Source organism: Netta rufina (genome assembly GCF_964035555.1).
Source record: "Netta rufina genome assembly, chromosome: 2".
Lineage (NCBI taxonomy): Eukaryota > Metazoa > Chordata > Aves > Anseriformes > Anatidae > Netta > Netta rufina.
This window is the reverse complement of record NC_140124.1, coordinates 62,914,069-62,932,746: the sequence shown is the minus strand read 5'-3', so window position 1 is coordinate 62,932,746 and position 18,678 is coordinate 62,914,069. Positions and strand designations below refer to the sequence as shown.

The window sequence follows — 18,678 nt, the reverse complement described above, 5'->3', positions numbered from 1 at the left end:
GGTGGTTGTAGAGGCTCCGGGAAGGCAAGAATGGTTATGCCCCATCACTGATGTGCTGTCTGCCCTGCTCAGCCTGGCTGCTGCGGTCGCTCAGTGGCTGCGACTGAGGGAACCTCATTAGTTCCATTTATAGGTTTCATTTAAGGGCTTTCCCCCTGACAGCCACGCTGTGGTGCGATGGCAGTTATTAGTGAGCCCACAGGAGGATTGCACTGGACGTGCTTCAAGCTTCACTCTACGGCTATTAGTTATTTAATTAACCTTGGGTTATGGGGAATTGCTGTAAGAGGCTTCTCAAGCCTTCAGAGCAAGGCTTTCTTATGATAAAATCACCTCTTTGTGAAAATGAAGTACAGAAATTTTCACTGGGCCTTTTCTCCTTTTGTTATTGGAGCAGGGGGTTGAAATGGGAACAAGGTTACCAAAATGGTCTAACTCTTAGGAGGCTGAAGAAGAAACCTTTTACAAACCCTCAATAAAAACTATAGCCCCACACTAAGTCAAAAGGAATTCATAATATTTTACTTTACTTTATCCAGTTATATCATCATCTTCACCAGGTTATTGACAAAGTAGTGAGACCAAGTTGGCTTTTATTAGGGAAAAAATGGTAGTTGTAATCTTAGTGTCAGAAGGATATATTGTCCTGAACAGTCTTGGAAACACCGAAGTTGCAGTTAAAGCTAGGTATGTAGCCTCCTGCTACAATCACTAGAGGCTTTTCTGTGGTAGACAAGGCGCAAGATGGTCTATCATCAGGTTTAACAGAATATATTTTTTAAGTGTCAGGTTTTGAAATGCTTCTGGTAGAGTTCTCTGTAAAATTTCTGAATCTAGAAAAGTTTCATATGCACAAAGTTTCTGATGCACAAGCTGCCCGACAAACTGCTTTTGTGTGTATTCTTCAGATGACAATCTACTGAATGAATGCTCCTGCTTGCTCTTGTTTCAAATCCCTACAAATGCTTTGTAAGTGGGATTTTCCTCTTGACCCCATGCTGTGCAATATGGTACGTGCTGCTTACGGTCCTGGAATGCTTATATTTCAGCAGCTCTTTTTCTATGCATCACAGAATCATCATCTCAGGCTCTCCTACCCACACACCTTTTAGTAGTGCATATGTCTTTGAAGCAAGTAAACAGAATCTTCCCCATCACTGTGTTGACCTTTTGCCAGTGGTTAGTAAGGTCTTTTGGAACTTGTCAGAAGAAGGGCCTGAACACTCAATAAGTGGTTGGAAATGTGTGGTTTATTTTCTCCAAACATTTTTGCATTTTGACAAAATCTTCTAAAAAGCTGTATGGCACCCCACTTTTGACATTCAAACTGAATTGTCTTTCTCTGTGTTATAGTGCATTGTATTTTAAATGGCTGGCTAGGGTACTTCCGAGGGTCCTTTAAAAAGGAGTAGGGTCTGTGAAGATTTTACTGAAGGAGCGAAGAAGTCCTTGCTTTGCTAACACTCAGACTGGTGACTGTACAGCTCCTCCTGCGTTTTATCCCAGCTGTGGCTTCATCCGCTCCTGGCGACAGCAGCATGATGGGGTTTTGTCAGTGCTAGCATTTCCCCTAAACTCTCCCTTCAGCTGCTGCTTGGCACAGCATCAGTGCTACCTGCAGCGAGAGGAGCACAGAGGCAGAGAAGCCCCCCCAGCACTTTAACGTCTCGCCTTGCTCTAAGCTTCTGGAGATTTATAGCTTGGCTGTAACAAGACTGTATTTTTGACAGCTTAGCATTGCGATCTATTTATTAAATAGAAAGTGCCCTGACAAGAAAAGGTAACCTTGTTCTTGCTGTTTCAGAAAGGGAATTGGCAAGCACCACCCTTGCCCGCTAGGCAGCGTGGTAGCCCTGCTCTGCAAAGCTGATGTTCTTCAGGGGATAGATTTTAACAAATAGCACTAAGGGCAGTTATATCCTGAGAAACAGGAGTTGGCAGGAAGCGTAAGTATACATCTCCTAGGAAGGGCTAAAATGCAAAGAGGAATGTGATACATGCCCATTTGTGAGCACACCAACCACTGAGTTATCTAGAAGACAATGGACTTAATGTTTTTAAAATCTTTGCGTGTTTGTTGTGTTCATTCTCCCCATAAATATGGGAGTGTTCTCTCAACTACAAAAAGACATGAGTCAAAATTTTCTTAAGTTATGGAGTATTTCAAATGTATCAATATTTGGATGTGCAACAGATGACATCTGGCAGGGCTTAATTCTCACATAGGGGGTTCAAAATAATGAACCTTTTATGGGTGTGTTAAATTTAGCTGCTAAATGCAGTGGTTACTTACCGAGGATGCATATCATGGGTAACAAAATATCATGTAAAACTAAGTCAGCTGCTTCTTGCTAGTATTTGTTCTTGGAACCAGTGGCAAAATCAAAACAGAAATGGTAAATGAATGCCAGCTATGTTTAAGCAAGTGAAATTACTGGGCAAAGTCCCTGCCCTGCTTTTCATACATAAGAAATATTTCTTCTTCAAAAAAAGCCGGGGGGGGACAGTCCTTCCTTGTAGTGCCTCATTTGAGTATCCAGTTGATAATGCTAATGAAGACATGTCAGTGACCTTGTTTTAATGCCTTTATTTTAACAGACAAATTTTGGTATTGTCGACTTTCGCCGAATCATAAGGTGTTGCACTATGGAGACTTAGAAGAAAGTCCCCAGGGAGAAGTCCCTCATGATTCGTTGCAAGATAAACGTAAGTCATGCACAGGGATTGTGCTACTTTTGCTTCTTTCAAGCTCTTTATAAGTGGTAGTGGATTTTTCTTAATACAGGACATTATCAACAACTCTGTTCATGAAGATACATAGCAGAGGACATTTACTCGTGCATTCAAACACTGCTGTTCTGGTTTTGGCAAGCATGTATGAGGACTGAGCTCAGCTTCCCAATGAGCTTATAATTTCATTCAGCTTGGAAATGTCGTGCTTTTCATGGGGAGGAACACAGTTTATTTTCATTCCTCATCTAACTGCAGATGTCACATTAAAATACTTTGGCATATTCAGAAGTGCTTCCTGTCCATGGAGACAGCTGTTTCTTTTGCTGCAAGCAATCTAGTGACTGGAGGAGAAATACATGGAAAACAGAGGTCTTTTTCATTATCATGGCAAGTGGACTTAAAGACAACACATTGCTGTGAGTGGTGTTGATAGGACCTCACAGTTAGTTTGTAACAGGGGACATGCCTTTGTGACACCTCCTGCCATGAGATTTCTTGGGATATTTTGTAGGGACCAAAGTCATTTTGGAGCCCTTCAGAAAATCATGCTCTCATGAAAAGTTCTCCTTAGTCCTTCAACATGATTTGTAGAGGTTCAACCTGCAGTCCCAGGAAAGTTTTTTTTGATGACTGAGACAATGACCAGTGTAGTTCCATCACCACAAAATGACATCAAGAAATCAAGCATTGAATAAAGAATCCTTTTTAGTTGTTCTTTTCTGAATTGCCATTAGTAATAAATGCCATTCTCAGCATTATCAAATCAGACACACTTGCACAAGTATTCAAGTTGGTGGTTCTATTTCTTTCATGAAATGACAGAAAGAATAATTTTGCAGATGACAGAAGTTTCTCCAGCCTGCAAACTGAGAAAGGAGAGAATCAGTGATTTGAACTTTTCTGTGTGTTAGTAAAACAGAGAATTGTTTCTCTTCTCTGGTCCCCCAACCTATCTGCAGGCAGCACCTTTTAAAATTTCTAAGTGCTCCCAGACACAGACTGGGAGGTAAGGAAGAACCTGTCTACTGCTGGAGCCCTGACAGTTCACGGTCAAATTCACTTGTTTTTAGTACCTTCCTCCAGGATGTTTCAGGCTTTTACTGCAGTCTTGGCAAAATGTAGTACAGGTTCTCAAATTGCTGCATTGGCACTAGAAGACACTATTTTACTGGACAAGGCTTAGGGAAATTGCCCTTGAAAGTTACAGTAGTATGAGAATGGCAGAAAAAGAATGAAGGTCACACTTGAATTGCAGGCACAGTTCCTGGACCAGCAGTTCCCAGATTTGGTTGCATTGAGCATATTTCCATGCTCAAAACCCCTACCCGGACTGCAGGCTTCACTTTGCATTTGCGTTTCGCACATGCTCTTGAGACTACTTGGGAATGTCACAATCCCATTGGGACAGCAGGATCCTGCTTTAGGAACCAGTGGATCAGACCCATGTGTTCCCTGTGCATGCCTGCTGGCAGTGCAAGTCCTGATGTAGTTTGAGGAAGATACGGTTATTTCTTACATTTCTCAGACTTTTCAGGCTGTGAAAGATGTAAGATTTACCCACATTAAAGTTTAATAAAACAGAGTTGAGAATATTACAAGATGTGATATTATAAAGTGGCACTATTTTAAACAAGTCGAGCCAAACTGGCTTGGGAATTTTACAGAATATTTTCAAAAAAATACTTAGTTGTTCTTTGGATAGGTATATACTGAATTTTGAGCTCTGAAGGTCTGAATATGATGTTTAATGTTCTCCATGTCCACCAAATGTGGTGGTTTCCATCTCTGGGGAAGGATTTCACTTTTCTCACTTTTGCTGATGGTTAAGATTGTCAGTACTTGTGGACAGGTCAACAGATAAAAGAAAAGAAGTGTGTAAGAAACTGGAGGGCTGAGAGAAGTAGCATAGGACATTTTGTGTGCTCCTTGCCCAGCCTGAATAACTAGTGTCTATTTCCAAAAATAAATGGTGGCTGGTTTGTTGTTTGGTTGGTTGGTTTTGGTTGTTTCTGTTTGTTTGTTGTTTTGTTTGTTTGTTTGTTTTTGTTGTTGTTTGTTTTGTGTTTTGTTGTTCTTGTTTTTTATTTTTTATTTTTTTTTAGACGTTTTTACTTCTGTGAATGTCATTTCTCTCTTCAGGTTGGCACAGTTAAACAAACTGTTCCAGCTGGAACAGAAAGCATCTGCCCTCTTTTTCAGGGCTCTATCCGTTGTGAGCACACTGAACCTGTGCTTATACCCTCCAGGATCTTGTAGTCATCTTCTGGTACCATTTGAAGTCTCAGGCTTTCGTATTATTATGCTGTTCTATATATATGTTCCTTTCCTGAAGTTGCAATGATAATGAATAACTTATAGATAATTTATAGTTTGTAGAAATTTTGTCTCTTGCTGACAGTATTGTATTGTGGATTGTATAGATTCTCTGTAATGTAATTACAGTTGGAAAATTGACTTCCACTTGAAGCTTAGAGAAATTTGTCTTGATGTTTTAATGACCTCATGATGTTTACTCTCTGAGTGAGTCTGGGTGACAGCAGCTTCCAAAACTTTTTATAACTTTTTTTTTTTTTTAATGATTTCTGATAATTCTTCTTCTTAAAGCAGTTGGAACGGGTTGTTATAAGCCTTGCTAGTCCTCATTCCTGTTAGTACTAGAAGTGACTAAAATGCTGATGGCAGTAAGAAAAAAACATATATTTATATTTGAGAAACTTAAAGAGGCAATAACAGAAGGACAGCAGTATCAAGTGAGATCAAGGGTCCAACATGCCCAGGATCCTCTCTCCAGATGTCTGGGGAAGAGCAAAAAGTGGGCAGGCATAGTACGTTAAGTAAGAGAGTGATCAGTGTATGCTATGTACACAAGTACACCGAGTACACATAAAAACTATCAAGATGCAGGTACATGTTTAGATGAGAAGCTTTTTCCCAAGGTAATCACAGAATCACAGAATTGAAGGGGTTGGAAGGGACCTCGAAAGATCATCGGGTTCAACCCCCCTGACAAAGCAGGTTCCTTAGAGCAGGCTGCACAGGCAGGCATCCGGATGGGTCTTAAATATCTCCACAGAAGGACACCCCACAACCTCCATGGGCAGCCTGTTCCAGTGCTCCATCACCCTCAAATCTCAACAGGCAAGCAAATACCAGCTTTTTATCACAGAATCATCTAGGTTGGAAGAGACCTCCAAGATCACCTAGTCCAACCTCTGACCTAACACTAACCAGTCCTCCACTAAACCATATCACTAAGTTCTACACCTAAACGTCTTTAAAGACCTCCAGGGATGGTGACTCAACCACTTCCCTTGGCAGCCCATTCCAATGCCTAACAACCCCTTCAGTGAAGAAGTTCTTCCTAATATCCAACCTAAACCTCCCCTGGTGCAACTTTAGCCCATTCCCGCTCATCCTGGCACCTTCCTACAGCCTCCTTTAAGGTACCTGTAGAGAGCGATAAGGTCGCCCCTGAGCCTCCTCTTCTCCAGGCTGAACAACCCCAGCTCCCTCAGCCGCTCCTCATAAGACTTGTTCTCCAGACCCCTCACCAGCATCGTTGCCCTTCTCTGGACTCTTTCGAGCACCTCGATGTCCTTCTTGTAGTGAGGGGCCCAAAACTGAACACAGTACTCGAGGTACAGTCTCACCAGAGCAGAGTACAGGGGGACAATCACTTCCCTAGACCTACTGGCCACACTGTTTCTTATGCAAGCCAGGATGCTGTTGGCCTTCTTGGCCACGTGAGCACACTGCTGGCTCATATTCAGCCGACTATCCACCAATACTCCCAGGTCCTTCTTTGCCAAGCAAATTGCTTGATGCTTGAAATTTTGTCAGGAACCACTGATGCCTGTTCTAGTTGTTCTTACAGATTTATTTCTTAGAACAGACTGAAAATGGTGGTGTGTGTGTTTGTATACAGTTTTAACATGCTGGTCTTGCCTCTTTTTAGATTCTGTAGCTTTTACACATCTTGGTTATAACTCATTTTCTGTTTGTTTGCTTGTTTGTTTGTTTTTCCTGTTTGTTGTTTTGTTTTGTTTTGTTTCATCATCACTTTTGGATTTTTTAATGCAGTGCCAGTGGCAGATATAAAAGCTGTTGTGACTGGGAAAGACTGCCCTCACATGAAGGAGAAAGGAGCTCTTAAACAAAACAAGGTATGTTTCTCAAACTCTTATAAATACATACCCTGGAATACAAAGCTTGTCAACTTGACCTTCCCTAAACTAATACAGATATTTTTCATTCCAGCCTGCCACCTTTCAGTATACACACACACACTTCAGCCCATCTGAGTTAAATTATTAGGACAGCCTATTCTCCTTTACTCATTCTGTGACAGATGTGCATTGCGATATGCCCAGAGCACATTAGGATAGTCTTTAACAGTGATGCCTTCTACCTCTAAAGTCAAGCGGTTTTGACTGCTGCTATAGAGCAGAGCAGCAGTGACTGTTGGTACCTACTCTAATGTTGTCTCTGATAAATAACTAGCTTGTTCAGGCTGTATTCTCCAATGAGCTGACATACAGTGAGCACAGGCATATGCCAAAATTGCAATTAATGTCCAGCTGTTGATAACTTCAAATCCATTCAGGTAAAAAAATTACTGCCAACAAAAGGATGTACGGTCAATGCTAGGCAGTTAATGAAGTGAATAAGGATGTGTTCAGCAATGTATTTGGAAAAAAAATAGGAGACATGGTGGTCAGTTTCAATTAGATTTATGCTACCTTTCAGAATTTCAGACTCAGCTTAAGCTAAGACTCAAGTTGAATCTTGCACGTTTTTGTTAGTAACAATTGCCATCACAGCAAGAAGAAATTGAATTACTAGCAAAGTCTCACTTATTTGATGGTAAAGGTATTCATACCATATAGTATGATATATATTAATTTCCATTGGGTTGTGCTTTCTGACCTTATAAGTAAGAATGAGATTCTAATGATATTCAGTCTGACCTAGAACCACACCCTGAGCTCTGTGAGATGGATTAGAGGATTTGAGTCAGTTTCTAGTTACCTGAAATTGAGGAGTTTGAGGTCCAACTAGGAAGAGATTTTGGTGGACAAAATTCCAAAGGTAAGAGTTACTGCTTCGAGACTTTGAAAACAAAATGCACGCACCTAGTATTCAAATAAAATCTGGAGAAAACAATTCTGAGAGGAGCTATAGAAAATGAAAGGACACTGTCAAAACTATGTCACACCACTGTTGCAGCTTCATTGCTGACCTTTCTTGCCTTAACTATGGCTGGAGAGAGATACACAGAACATCTCAATTGTTCATGTATAAGAAACACAAGGAAAGATGCTTTAGATCTATCAGGATACCGTCATCTCTTTTCAGCATTAACTTTACACGGTCAGAAATGAAAAAAAAAGTCAAGCCAAACGAGGAAAAAAGTCCCAGGAGTATCTTCCCTTGTTAATTTTTGGAATCAGAGCACTAACACACATACACAATAGATTGCATACAACTCATGCCTCAAGTTACAGATGAACCATCAACAGCATTTTGCTGGGGCATTTATATGATGCATATAAAGTATTTTTAGTGCTTCCTTGTCTTAGCTCTCATATGTCCTCACAAAGAGGAAAGATAGGAGCAACGAAAGCAGTGGGTGTCAGTGACAGAAATGTGTCATCTTTATGGAGCAATAATGTCTAGATAGTATATAATGCTAAATAGCAGAGCTGCACATCATTTTGTTCTCAGCTATCAGCATTGCCCCATTTCCTTCGGTAAAATAGCTTTGGACTGGTGTAAACTTCTGGCTGGGGATGTGAAGATCAGGAGCTGGTAGGTAGCACATCTGCATCCACAGCTGTTGTACAATATTGCAACAATTTAACCAGCATCATAGGAATAACACATCATTGTTTGCTGAGTACCAAGTTAATGTGGACAGTGAGATGAAAAGGAAAAAGCCCAGCATGGAATGCAATTTGGCTGATTTTGGTGTATGAAACTTTTCCCTTTTTGGAATTTCATACTTGGTGATGTATTTTTTGAAAGGTCTTTTCATTTGGCGCTTTCTGTGTGTGTGTGTGTGTGTGTATGTATGTATAAGGTGTATATATATATATAGACCACCTTAATGTTTATTTATTGGCTGCAAAGAAAATAGAATGGCAGAATGCCACTGCTCTGAATATAGCTGGAACTGGCAGAATGTCCATAACAAAGGCTTCAGCATCTCATCATTTTCTGGCACATGGCTATTCTTCTTCCAGTGGGATCATTTAGAAATAAATAAGAGTTAAACTGAGTTGGAATTTGCATGCTTATGAAGCTGGAACAGCATGATAGGACCAGACCCGAGTCCATCATTGTTCATCTTGTGTTCTTAAATTCGAAGTCATCTTTTCTTGGGTAATATTAATGAATTTCAAGGACATGAAATATACTAGATTTCACAGCATTCAAAACAAAGCTTGAGAGAATAATTTGGATAAAATGTTGCTGTGTATTTGTATATATTCTTCTTTCAACCTGTATTTGCTGATGCAGCAGGCTTCAGACTTGATGCCTTTTTATTCAGCAGAACTGATTCTGCTCACTTCCCTGTTCCTTTGCAGCTTCCCTTTTATTTCATGTTGGTTGAACAAGTGCCCTGCCACTGCATGTATATGTAATTCTCTGAAGAGGTTCTTCTGACTCTGGCAAGTAAACTTAACATGGCTGTTATCTCAGCCTTTGGCAAAAGACATTGGCTGAGGCTGTTGACAACAGAGTAGGGAGAAGTACTGAGATCATTACAGCTGCATAGGATCAATCAGCTATAGAGACTTAAGATATCAGTTTATCATAAATAGTGTGTCTTCTATTGGCTTATATCAGAGATTGAAGGAGAGGGGGAGAAGTCTGGGGAGTGGAAGAGCATGTTTCTCCTCATACCACCTGCAATAGCTTTCCCTGTGAAATCGAAACCAATTGAAATTCAATTCCCTGTGGAACTGAAATGTCCAGCAACCAGGTGAGGCCTCTTTTTTCCTGTTTTCATGAACATGCCTCAAAAGAGAGGCACATTGTGGGTCCCAGTGCCATTTCCTCTTGCAAGCATCTAAGAAAGGACAGATGTCTGAAATGTGCAAGGGTGGAAGGAGTTAGAAATGTCAAAGGAGTGAGTTCGTCAGGTTGAGGTGGGGAGAAGTAAAGCAAAACAAAGAAGGAAGGAACTGATTCTCCTGGAAGGAAGAAATGATAGGGGAGGAAGACCAGAGACCAAGAGATCTAGATCTGGTGTAAGAGGCTGGAGTGGAAATTGACTTTGAGAAAAATTGACAAGTAGGACAGAAAACAGAAGAGAAAGCCACAGACGGCTAATGGAGACTTAATACTTTTCCTTTAGGAACTGCTCATTCCTCAAAATCCTCACCTGTCGTTGATGAGAACATAACAAAACCATGTGGGTGGTCAGCCACAGGTCAGCCAGCTCAACTACTGAGACCACTGTCGGTGTGGAGGGCTAACTGGCAACTCCAGCTCCTTAGGCTTCCATTTTCCCTTGATGGTTTGCTGTGCCTGAGGTGATAGAGATGCCGGAGCCTGGAAGCTGCAATCCATGAGCCTTTAGTCCCAACAGCAGCCAACAAAGAAGCTGAACTGGAGCCAGGGCTGCCAAACTTCCACTTTCCCACATAAAAGGAAGTTTGGCGCCTTCAGTCTAGGCCTTTCTGTCTACTTGACTGGGAATGACCAAACCTGGGTGTCCCTGGGATGTTCCTCTTTCAGGCAGGAATTTTCTCTTTACCTTTTTTTGAGATAAAGATCTTCAGTCCTTTAAAATTCCTCAAAGGACAAATATTCAGAGATGAGGCCTGTAGGACTGTTGACCTTCGTGAAATTCAGGAGCTTCATAGTTGAGTAGTAAAAGCCCTTTTTGCAATGATGTATTTCATTTTCACAACCTCAGTTGCATGACTTGGCATGTTCTGATGTCAGTAATTTATAACACTCTGTGAGGAGATAATGCCAGGTTTGTGTGGGCAGAGGTAAATTTGTTTGTGTAATGAGGGATATCGCTCTTAATAAGGTGTGGCTGAGAGACATGCCTAAAACTCCAAAAGGCTATGTGAAACATGAGCAATTTGTTTGCTTAATGCACCAACAGTATTAGTAGCTGCAGCTTCCTTGGGCACGGACTTGTCTCCTGTGGCTTGGCAATACAGCAAATTGGACCTAATAACTAAATTCAAGGAAACCAACAGCATTTCCCATGAGATCCTGATCTCTGATCAGCCAAGATTATCCCTAAGGATTACAAGTTTTTATGATTCAGATTCTGCTCTTAATCAGACATGTTCAAAAATGAAGTAACCCTTACTGAAATCCAAGAATCTGTGCCAGTTTTGAATCATGAGATCAGGTTAGGAATCCAGACCAACATATATGCTGCAGTTCCTGCAGTCAAATCTTCGGTTTTAAAACTAGGTGTAGTAAATATAAGAATCAATGCTCTTGTTGCTGCTGGTGTGCAGGGCCTGTTGTCAGCTGAGAGTCAGTGAAGGTGACCAGTATTGGGATTGTGAGCGTCAGGAAGCCAAGAGGCTTAAGGAATAGGACTTATGATACAGATCAAAGTAGTTCTGAGTCAGCATTCTCTTGCTGGAGCCATATTTTTTTCCCCACAAAGTAATTATTTCTGTATCAGCTAGCTTACAGGTTGTGAAATTCTTGTAGCAGCGCTTGTAGTGATGTGTGCAGTAACCATTATAACATTACGTGCTTACTGCTGGACGGTGAAATTTCATTATTTATTCAAATTGGTTGTGTTTCCCCATAAGAACCTAGCTCCAGGTGCCTTTTAGGGAAGACCTATGCTTAATGAATTCACTTTGGCAACCTTTAAAATTCCATCTTTAGTGCTGAGGAGAAAAATGATGATTTATCCTCTCCCAAGATTAATTTTGGTCTTCACAACCAAGTAAGCCAGATTGTTCAGTTTGAGTCTGCTGATTCTCATTCAGGTAAAGACAAAATGACAGAAATCTCCTGAGAATGAATAATTTCACAGATTTCCAGCAGTGAACAAAAACATCAGTATATATCAGAAGATTAACTGTCCTGACAAGATTTTTGACGTAGGGAATCAAACCTACAGAACTTTGCTAGTTTGCAAGTCAATCCATGCAAATTGAAGAAACCATGGGTCTTCACAGAGAGTTTGTTATATGTGTACTATTGTGGATTATATTGATTTTAGTCCTCAACATCATCTAGCTCAAATATGAACTCAAAGTAATCTGTGACCAAGTGAGTAGCAGTCAGCAATAGGCAAGGTGAGTTAGCTTCACTTGAAGCATCTGTGTTGGGCTTCTTGTTGTGCAGTGGTCTGGTACTCCTGCACCTTTGGCCAGGTAAGGGGAGTATCATAACCTATTTTCTCACTTGTTTGGGGGAACAAGGGGTAGTAAAGAAAGAAAGATCTCAATGCTTGATTGCTTCTCGTGGTGCATTAACATACGTTCCTTTTTCTTATTCCAGGAAGTGCTAGAGCTTGCGTTCTCTATATTGTATGATTCAAGTGGCCAGTTGAATTTCATTGCTCCGGACAAGCATGAGGTAAGTCAAGTTAAGGGTGCAGAAACTTCTTTGAAGCCTTCTTAGTTCCCTTGTGGTAGCAGCCAGATTTTAAAGAACATAAGAAAGGTCATCCTGTCACAGAGTACAGGACAATCTGAACCTGTGTCATATCTCAAAACAACCTGAAAGCACAGGGATTAGTATGTGAGCAAGACCTTCTGCAATTTTCATGCATATCCTGGGCTACGTGTTTTCTATTTAAATGCCACAGAGCACCGTGGGATCTGAATTCCAGGACAATATTTCTAAGCCCTACTGAAATGCATACTATAAGAGTAAGAAAAGAGCTTGGGTGCAGACCTCACAGTTACACAGACCTTGTTCATCTTTTCCTGGTGCAATAAAGATTTCTCCTTGTCTGGTCTGCTTTAGACATTGGAGTATTTTGCTGTGTGTTCACTTTGGTGAACTTTATTTCAACGCCAATGCTATGCACAGGCAAGCTGTTCATGAATCACTGCTGTCCTCAGCTCATCTTGATCGTGCCAATATAATCAGGGGAAGTTATACCATCTCTAGGTCTCAATTTCAGCCAATGATTTGTGTTCTCCAGAACAGCATATCCCCATTTTCTTCATTTCATGTTGCTTAAGACCATTTATGACAGGTGATCACAGAATGTCCTTTCTCTTGCATCTCCATAGATTGATGCAAAAGGAATTTGCAATCAGTCTCACTTGCATAAAGGCAGTGTAAATACAAATAGCAAGGCACAATGGCAGTCTCCCCCCTGCTCCTTTCTCTTACTTGATAACAAAATAGACAACATCATTGCCTTTTGGAAGATGATGGAACTAATTTATCTAATGATGTGGAATCATCACAAGTGATTCACTCCAAGAACTTGGAATTTCCAAATAAAGATTTAGCAGAGTACCTATATTAAAAAAGTAAAGAAGCAGTAAAGTTTTCCATTCTTGTCTGCAAAGTCACAGGAGTTAGTTTTTCATCTGCGCAATTATTTTATGGTGTCACATGTGGTCTCAGTTCAGGACACTGCCTTGAGATGATGAAACACAGAAGACTGCATTTAGCTGCATTATACTGTAGTGTTATTAAAGTGCATGAAATTGCATTACAAGTGAAGTATATTTAGTTACACAGCTTCAACATTTGCAATTCTGGATAAAAACCTTCAAATAAAAGTTAATTTTAGGAGAAGAAATGAGGTTATGCTCATTTGGATTTTCCTGGGTGTTAATATTTGAGTGTCATTTTCAAGTATGTCCATTCCAGAGAACTGGTAAATTTTCATCCAAGAGAAATGAGCATTAGGATACAGGCATAATGCACCATTAGAACTGTAAGTTTAAGCCAAACACGATCATCTTCATCTTTTAAACTGGATGTATGTTAAAGGCTTTCTGATATAAATTCTCCAGAAATTAAATTCTAGTCTGTTTCAGTTTGTAAGAGCCGTTGGTCATGAAAATCAACAAATTTTTCAGCTACTTCTCTGGCAAACATAGCTTAAGGTTTCAATTGTATTTTAATGTTCTAAATGTTCAAAAACTGCTACTGCATTCTACTGATGGGCAGTAGCATTGTGAGATGTAGTAACCCCTTGCTAGTGATTGTGATAACACACCTATTATCTCTATTTCTCTTTTTGATCATATGCAGCTTCTTTGAAACAAAATGAATATGCTCAAAAAAGGGACTAAAGGCAGAAATCTCTGCTGCTACTTCACAGTTCCCAAGTGAACATTTCCCAATGGGCATCTCCCTTCCCCTGTACTTTTTCATGGCCTACAGAGGAGTGAGTTGCAATTATAGTAAAAATTACAAGTATACAGAGGGAACATCCATGAGGAAAAGCAAATAAGTTGTTCTGAAGCTCATGATTCTTCATCAAAGTGACTGAGATGCTTGTTGATAAAAGTGCTATAGTTTAGCCATGTTGTCAACTCAGGAAATTTGATAGGTGACATCTCATGATATGGATAGCTTTGCATGAAGTGCCAGAAATATTAGCGCACTATGTTGGTACATGAAATCTGTAAGGTCAGACTTACTGGGTGATTTTTTTCAAATACTTCTGCAGTCCTTGTGATTGTAGAGAGATTTGAATTGGGAATAGAGTGTGACCTAAAAACTAAAGTTGAACTAGGATCGTAGGATAATTCAGATTGTAAGAGACCTTGGGAGGTCCCCTGTTCAACCTCTTGCTCAGAGCAGGTCAGCAGTGAGCTCAGATCAGGTTGCTTGGGGCTGTATCCAGATGGATCTGGAAAACCTTCGAGAATGGAACCTGCACAACCTTTCTGGTTGTCTGGTTCTGCTGCAGGACTCCCAAGGTATTTCTTTAATAAAATCTCATTACAGAACCACTGTCGTTGAGATTTGGACCTTGCACTTGCACACTTAAATTTGGCAATACCCTTAGCCATCTGTTGGAGCTTACGGCTAGCCAGAGAATTCAGCACTGTGAGATCACTCCATTGTATTTGTTTTTCATTTGAATACTAATAGCTGGTTTCAACTACACAGCAAAAAGGTGGATTAATCTTATCCTTGATTTTTGACAGAGAAACTGATGAGAGAGGCTATAATTAGGTTTCATTGGAATTTTATGAAAATGAATCTGTAGTAAATTAATTTTTCAGTGGCTCTTAGTCTGTTTTGCATATTAAAAAGAAAAAAGCTTCTGAATGAGTGCCTCTGTTTTTCCACCATCTCATTAGGATTTCTCTCTGCTCAAAATGTGCAGGAGTTTAATTAGATGCACTTGCCAACATGGAGATTAGAGAGGAAGCCCCTTTTCCAGGCCATTGTACTCATCTGAATTGTGGCCAGAATTTGGTTTCTGTGGGCCCTGAATGAGTTATATCTGGAAGAGGAAAGAACTGTAGTTCTGCTTTCTGGCTCACTGCGATTCCTCCCCAGAGAAAGCGCTGGCCATACTCACTGAGCAGGTGATAGACGATTTACATCAGGTGCTGCATCTGTTGAATGGATGCACTGCACTTCTGTAACCTGAGCAGAGCCTTTTGCCTTTCTGTTCCTTTTCTTAAAATGAATACCGGGGAAACTTTCCCTAATAAAGATTTTAAGTAGATAGTAAAAAATAAATAAAAGTAGTACATTTTAAAGTAATTACATTTCTAGGATAGCTCTTTTCCTGATATTCTGCATACACTCCACAAAAGCTGCATACTTTAAAAGTCTTCAGTGACATACTTTGGGGGCCTAGAACAGGCAAGGTAATTGCTTCCTTAGTACTGTGAGCAGGACAGCCTGAACCATCAAGTCTTTCCTAGACAGCTAATTTCATACTAAAGCTGCATCATGGCTTTCCAACACCCTGGGTGAAATCCTAGCTCTGCTCCTGTTTCATTACTGACTTAAATGGGTCGGATTTCACATTGGATGTTGAAGTGTGTTAACTATCCTATTTTAAACACATGCCCTTTTTCTAGATGAAGACATACCCCAAGAGGGGGTTTTCTCTCTGTCTTAAAAATAATCTTCATTTCTGCTGTAGGATGAAGTCAACTGTGACTATCTTTAAACTTGGCGATATCATGTAGCAAATGGTCAGCTAAATTTAAAATCCATTTTTTTGGCATGAAATCTAGCAGAAGTATTTGTAAGATAAAAATGTAGTTACGGTTGATTTAATTCTCTCCTGCAAACTAGGACACAAGTTCATGATTGCAATCTTTATTTTTAGATGGTAGCGTTTGAGTACTTCTGTTCATAGTTGCATAAATGGCTTATAGTAATAAATGAAAGGGACTTATCTGATTTAAGTTGACTGTAGATCACCAATCTCCAACTGTTTTGTTGTATATTTAAAATATTCAGACCATGTTTATCTCAAGCTGTCAGTCACTGGGAAAGAACCTCCTATTAGGAAAAAGTTAACAACAAAGAGAAGGGATTTTAGAGGCCAATTCAGCATTTGCAGCATTTGGAATTACACCGGGTAGCTTGGCATTTAATTTTCGTGAAGGATGCAGCATTGACTGACTGCAGTTTTGCAGTATGTTATTTTGTGCTCTGTGAAATAGTGGTAAAGTAGGCATGGGTATGTCAATGAGAGCCTATTCCCACACATGTCAGTTGACACCACCTTACTATGGCTTGTTTTGCTGTAAATTAGATAGTTGGTAGAGGATTTCTTATGGAAAGAGTAAAGGTGAATTTTGGCTGGTATTCACCTCACCTAACTTAGAATTAAAAGTCTTGGAATTAAAAGTTCGGTGTAGAATCATCAGGCTCTCTTCTAAGTACTGGGCAAAGATAAAGATGGGGAGAAGGAGGCATCTCCAGATGTTCAGTGTCCTAGGTTAGGTATCATTCTTTCTCCCATAACTGTTGAGAACAAGAAGCTTGGAGGAGATACATAACTGTCCAACCACCTACATGTTGTCATTTCTTCTCAGTTTAAGGGAGTTCTTTACCTATTTCCAGAGCACATCAGTGGAACATGCCTTCTTCATGATACAAGCTGGTAGAATGAATCAACCTCATTTTAGGTCTCTGTGTACATCCCTGAAGGAGCAGTAACTGTGAAGGACCAAGCCAGACAAACAATTTATGTTCAGAAAGTCTATTAATGATAATTTTTATATTTTCCCCATGCAGTATTGTGTATGGACCGATGGGCTGAACGCCCTTCTTGGGAAGGATATGTTGAGTGATCTAACGCGGAACGACTTAGACACGCTGCTCAGCATGGAGATAAAGCTACGCCTCCTTGACTTGGAAAACATACAGATCCCAGATGCTCCCCCACCTATTCCAAAGGAGCCCAGCAACTACGACTTTGTTTATGACTGTAACTGAGGCACCATTGAAACTTGCTTCAAACTGGAAATATTATAACTGGAGAGATATTAAAAGAAAAGAAAAGAAAAGAAAAGAAAAGAAAAGAAAAGAAAAGAAAAGAAAAGAAAAGAAAAGAAAAGAAAAGAAAAGAAAAGAAAAGAAAAGAAAAGAAAAGAAAAGAAAAGAAAAGAAAAGAAAAGAAAAGAAAAGAAAAGAAAAGAAAAGAAAAGAAAAGAAAAGAAAAGAAAAGAAGAGTTTGTGAGAAAAAAAGAAAAACCGATTGTGCACCTTGGATTCTGGCTTTGGGGAGGAATGTAGAAACACTTGCATTCCTCCCTGTTCCCTGCATCCCATCCTTCCCCATTCCCATCTTCCCTATTGCTCATCCAAATCCACATTGCTTTAATTAACTTTTAATTGCAGGCCAGTGGCCTTGCTTAAGGCAAAGACTGCCACTAAGAAGCACCCTCCCAAGGACTTTTTTTACATTTTTAATACTGGAATAGACATTCTTAACTAAAGGACGATGTTATCAAACTGCATGCCTGTGACACCCACTTGGCAGGGCAGAGGCTTTAACTGGAAGGAGGGGGGAGGTAGGGAGCAGAAGCAGCTACTGTAAGCAGAAGATTTCCCCAGGCACTCCCAAGAGTCTGCTCACAACTGAATCCAATGCAATGACAAAAAAATGTTAACTGCTTCCCAGTACTCACGCCATTCGTCACTGTCATTGTTCTTTCCACTGCCATCTCAATTCTCGTCACCAGCCTTCACCCAACTGATCGGCTCCCACAATGGAAAGTCTGCAGGTTTTTGCTGTACCATACGCTGCAATGCTGCAACAGCTTTTAACTTCTTTTCCTCCCAGCTCTTAAATAGCCCTACACTAGCAGATCACTAGTACAAACTGTGTATGAAGCCACCATTGTGTCCTGTCCCTGTAGCATTCCCTAAGCCTCAATTGCCTCTAAAATTGGCTTGTTGCTATTCAAAGTGATTTTTATTTTCTTCGTCCAAAGTTCAATAGTAATTTCCACAAATTAATTATAACTGCCAAACATTCAGGTTTACACTGTTGTCATTGCTACAGCGTTAAGAATTTGCAAGGGATTTTTTTTTTTTTTGTACGGGTTCAAATTTTTTATTTTATTTTGCCAAACAAATATATTTAAAGAAAACTAATTTCATTGTGAGTACTTTGGGGGGGGGGGGCAATATTTTTACTTAATTTCCATTTGGAACATTTGCCCTGGAGGGAGAAAACAATATTCCCTTCAACTTTGCTGTTGAATAAAAATCTGAGTTGTGATGATTCTTGGAACTTTGTTTTTCTTCTGAAGTTGTCTTTTATTCTTTATCGTTGCTAGCAATTCTCAAGTGTTTGTTCCAAAGAGGAGAGAGAAAGGCTGGATCTTTCTCACCTGCATCTGATTTAATTTAATTATTCGTTTGTGGTGACAAGTATAAGGTGAGTCCAGAGATCCCCACTTGCCATAGGTACACAAGCCTTCCTGTAACAAGGAGCCTTTCAGAAATATGAAATCAAACTGCAGCGACGTTCTCATGGTCAGTTCAAGG

The 18,678-nt window shown here is 40.1% G+C and overlaps 1 protein-coding gene across 2 annotated transcripts in view; it reads left to right on the top strand.

Moving 5' to 3' along the window:
• The window catches only part of ELMO1 (engulfment and cell motility 1), a 332,530-nt gene extending 314,232 nt beyond the window's left edge, over positions 1-18,298 (top strand). For both annotated transcript variants that reach the window (XM_084306854.1, XM_084306855.1), the window contains exons 20-23: positions 2,599-2,706; positions 6,814-6,896; positions 12,229-12,306; positions 16,918-18,298. In XM_084306854.1, coding sequence (XP_084162980.1) covers positions 2,599-2,706; positions 6,814-6,896; positions 12,229-12,306; positions 16,918-17,118 — 470 coding nt within the window. In that variant the 3' untranslated portion in view covers positions 17,119-18,298. The remainder of the gene's footprint in view (positions 1-2,598; positions 2,707-6,813; positions 6,897-12,228; positions 12,307-16,917) is intronic.
• The last annotated feature ends 380 nt before the right edge of the window (positions 18,299-18,678 follow it).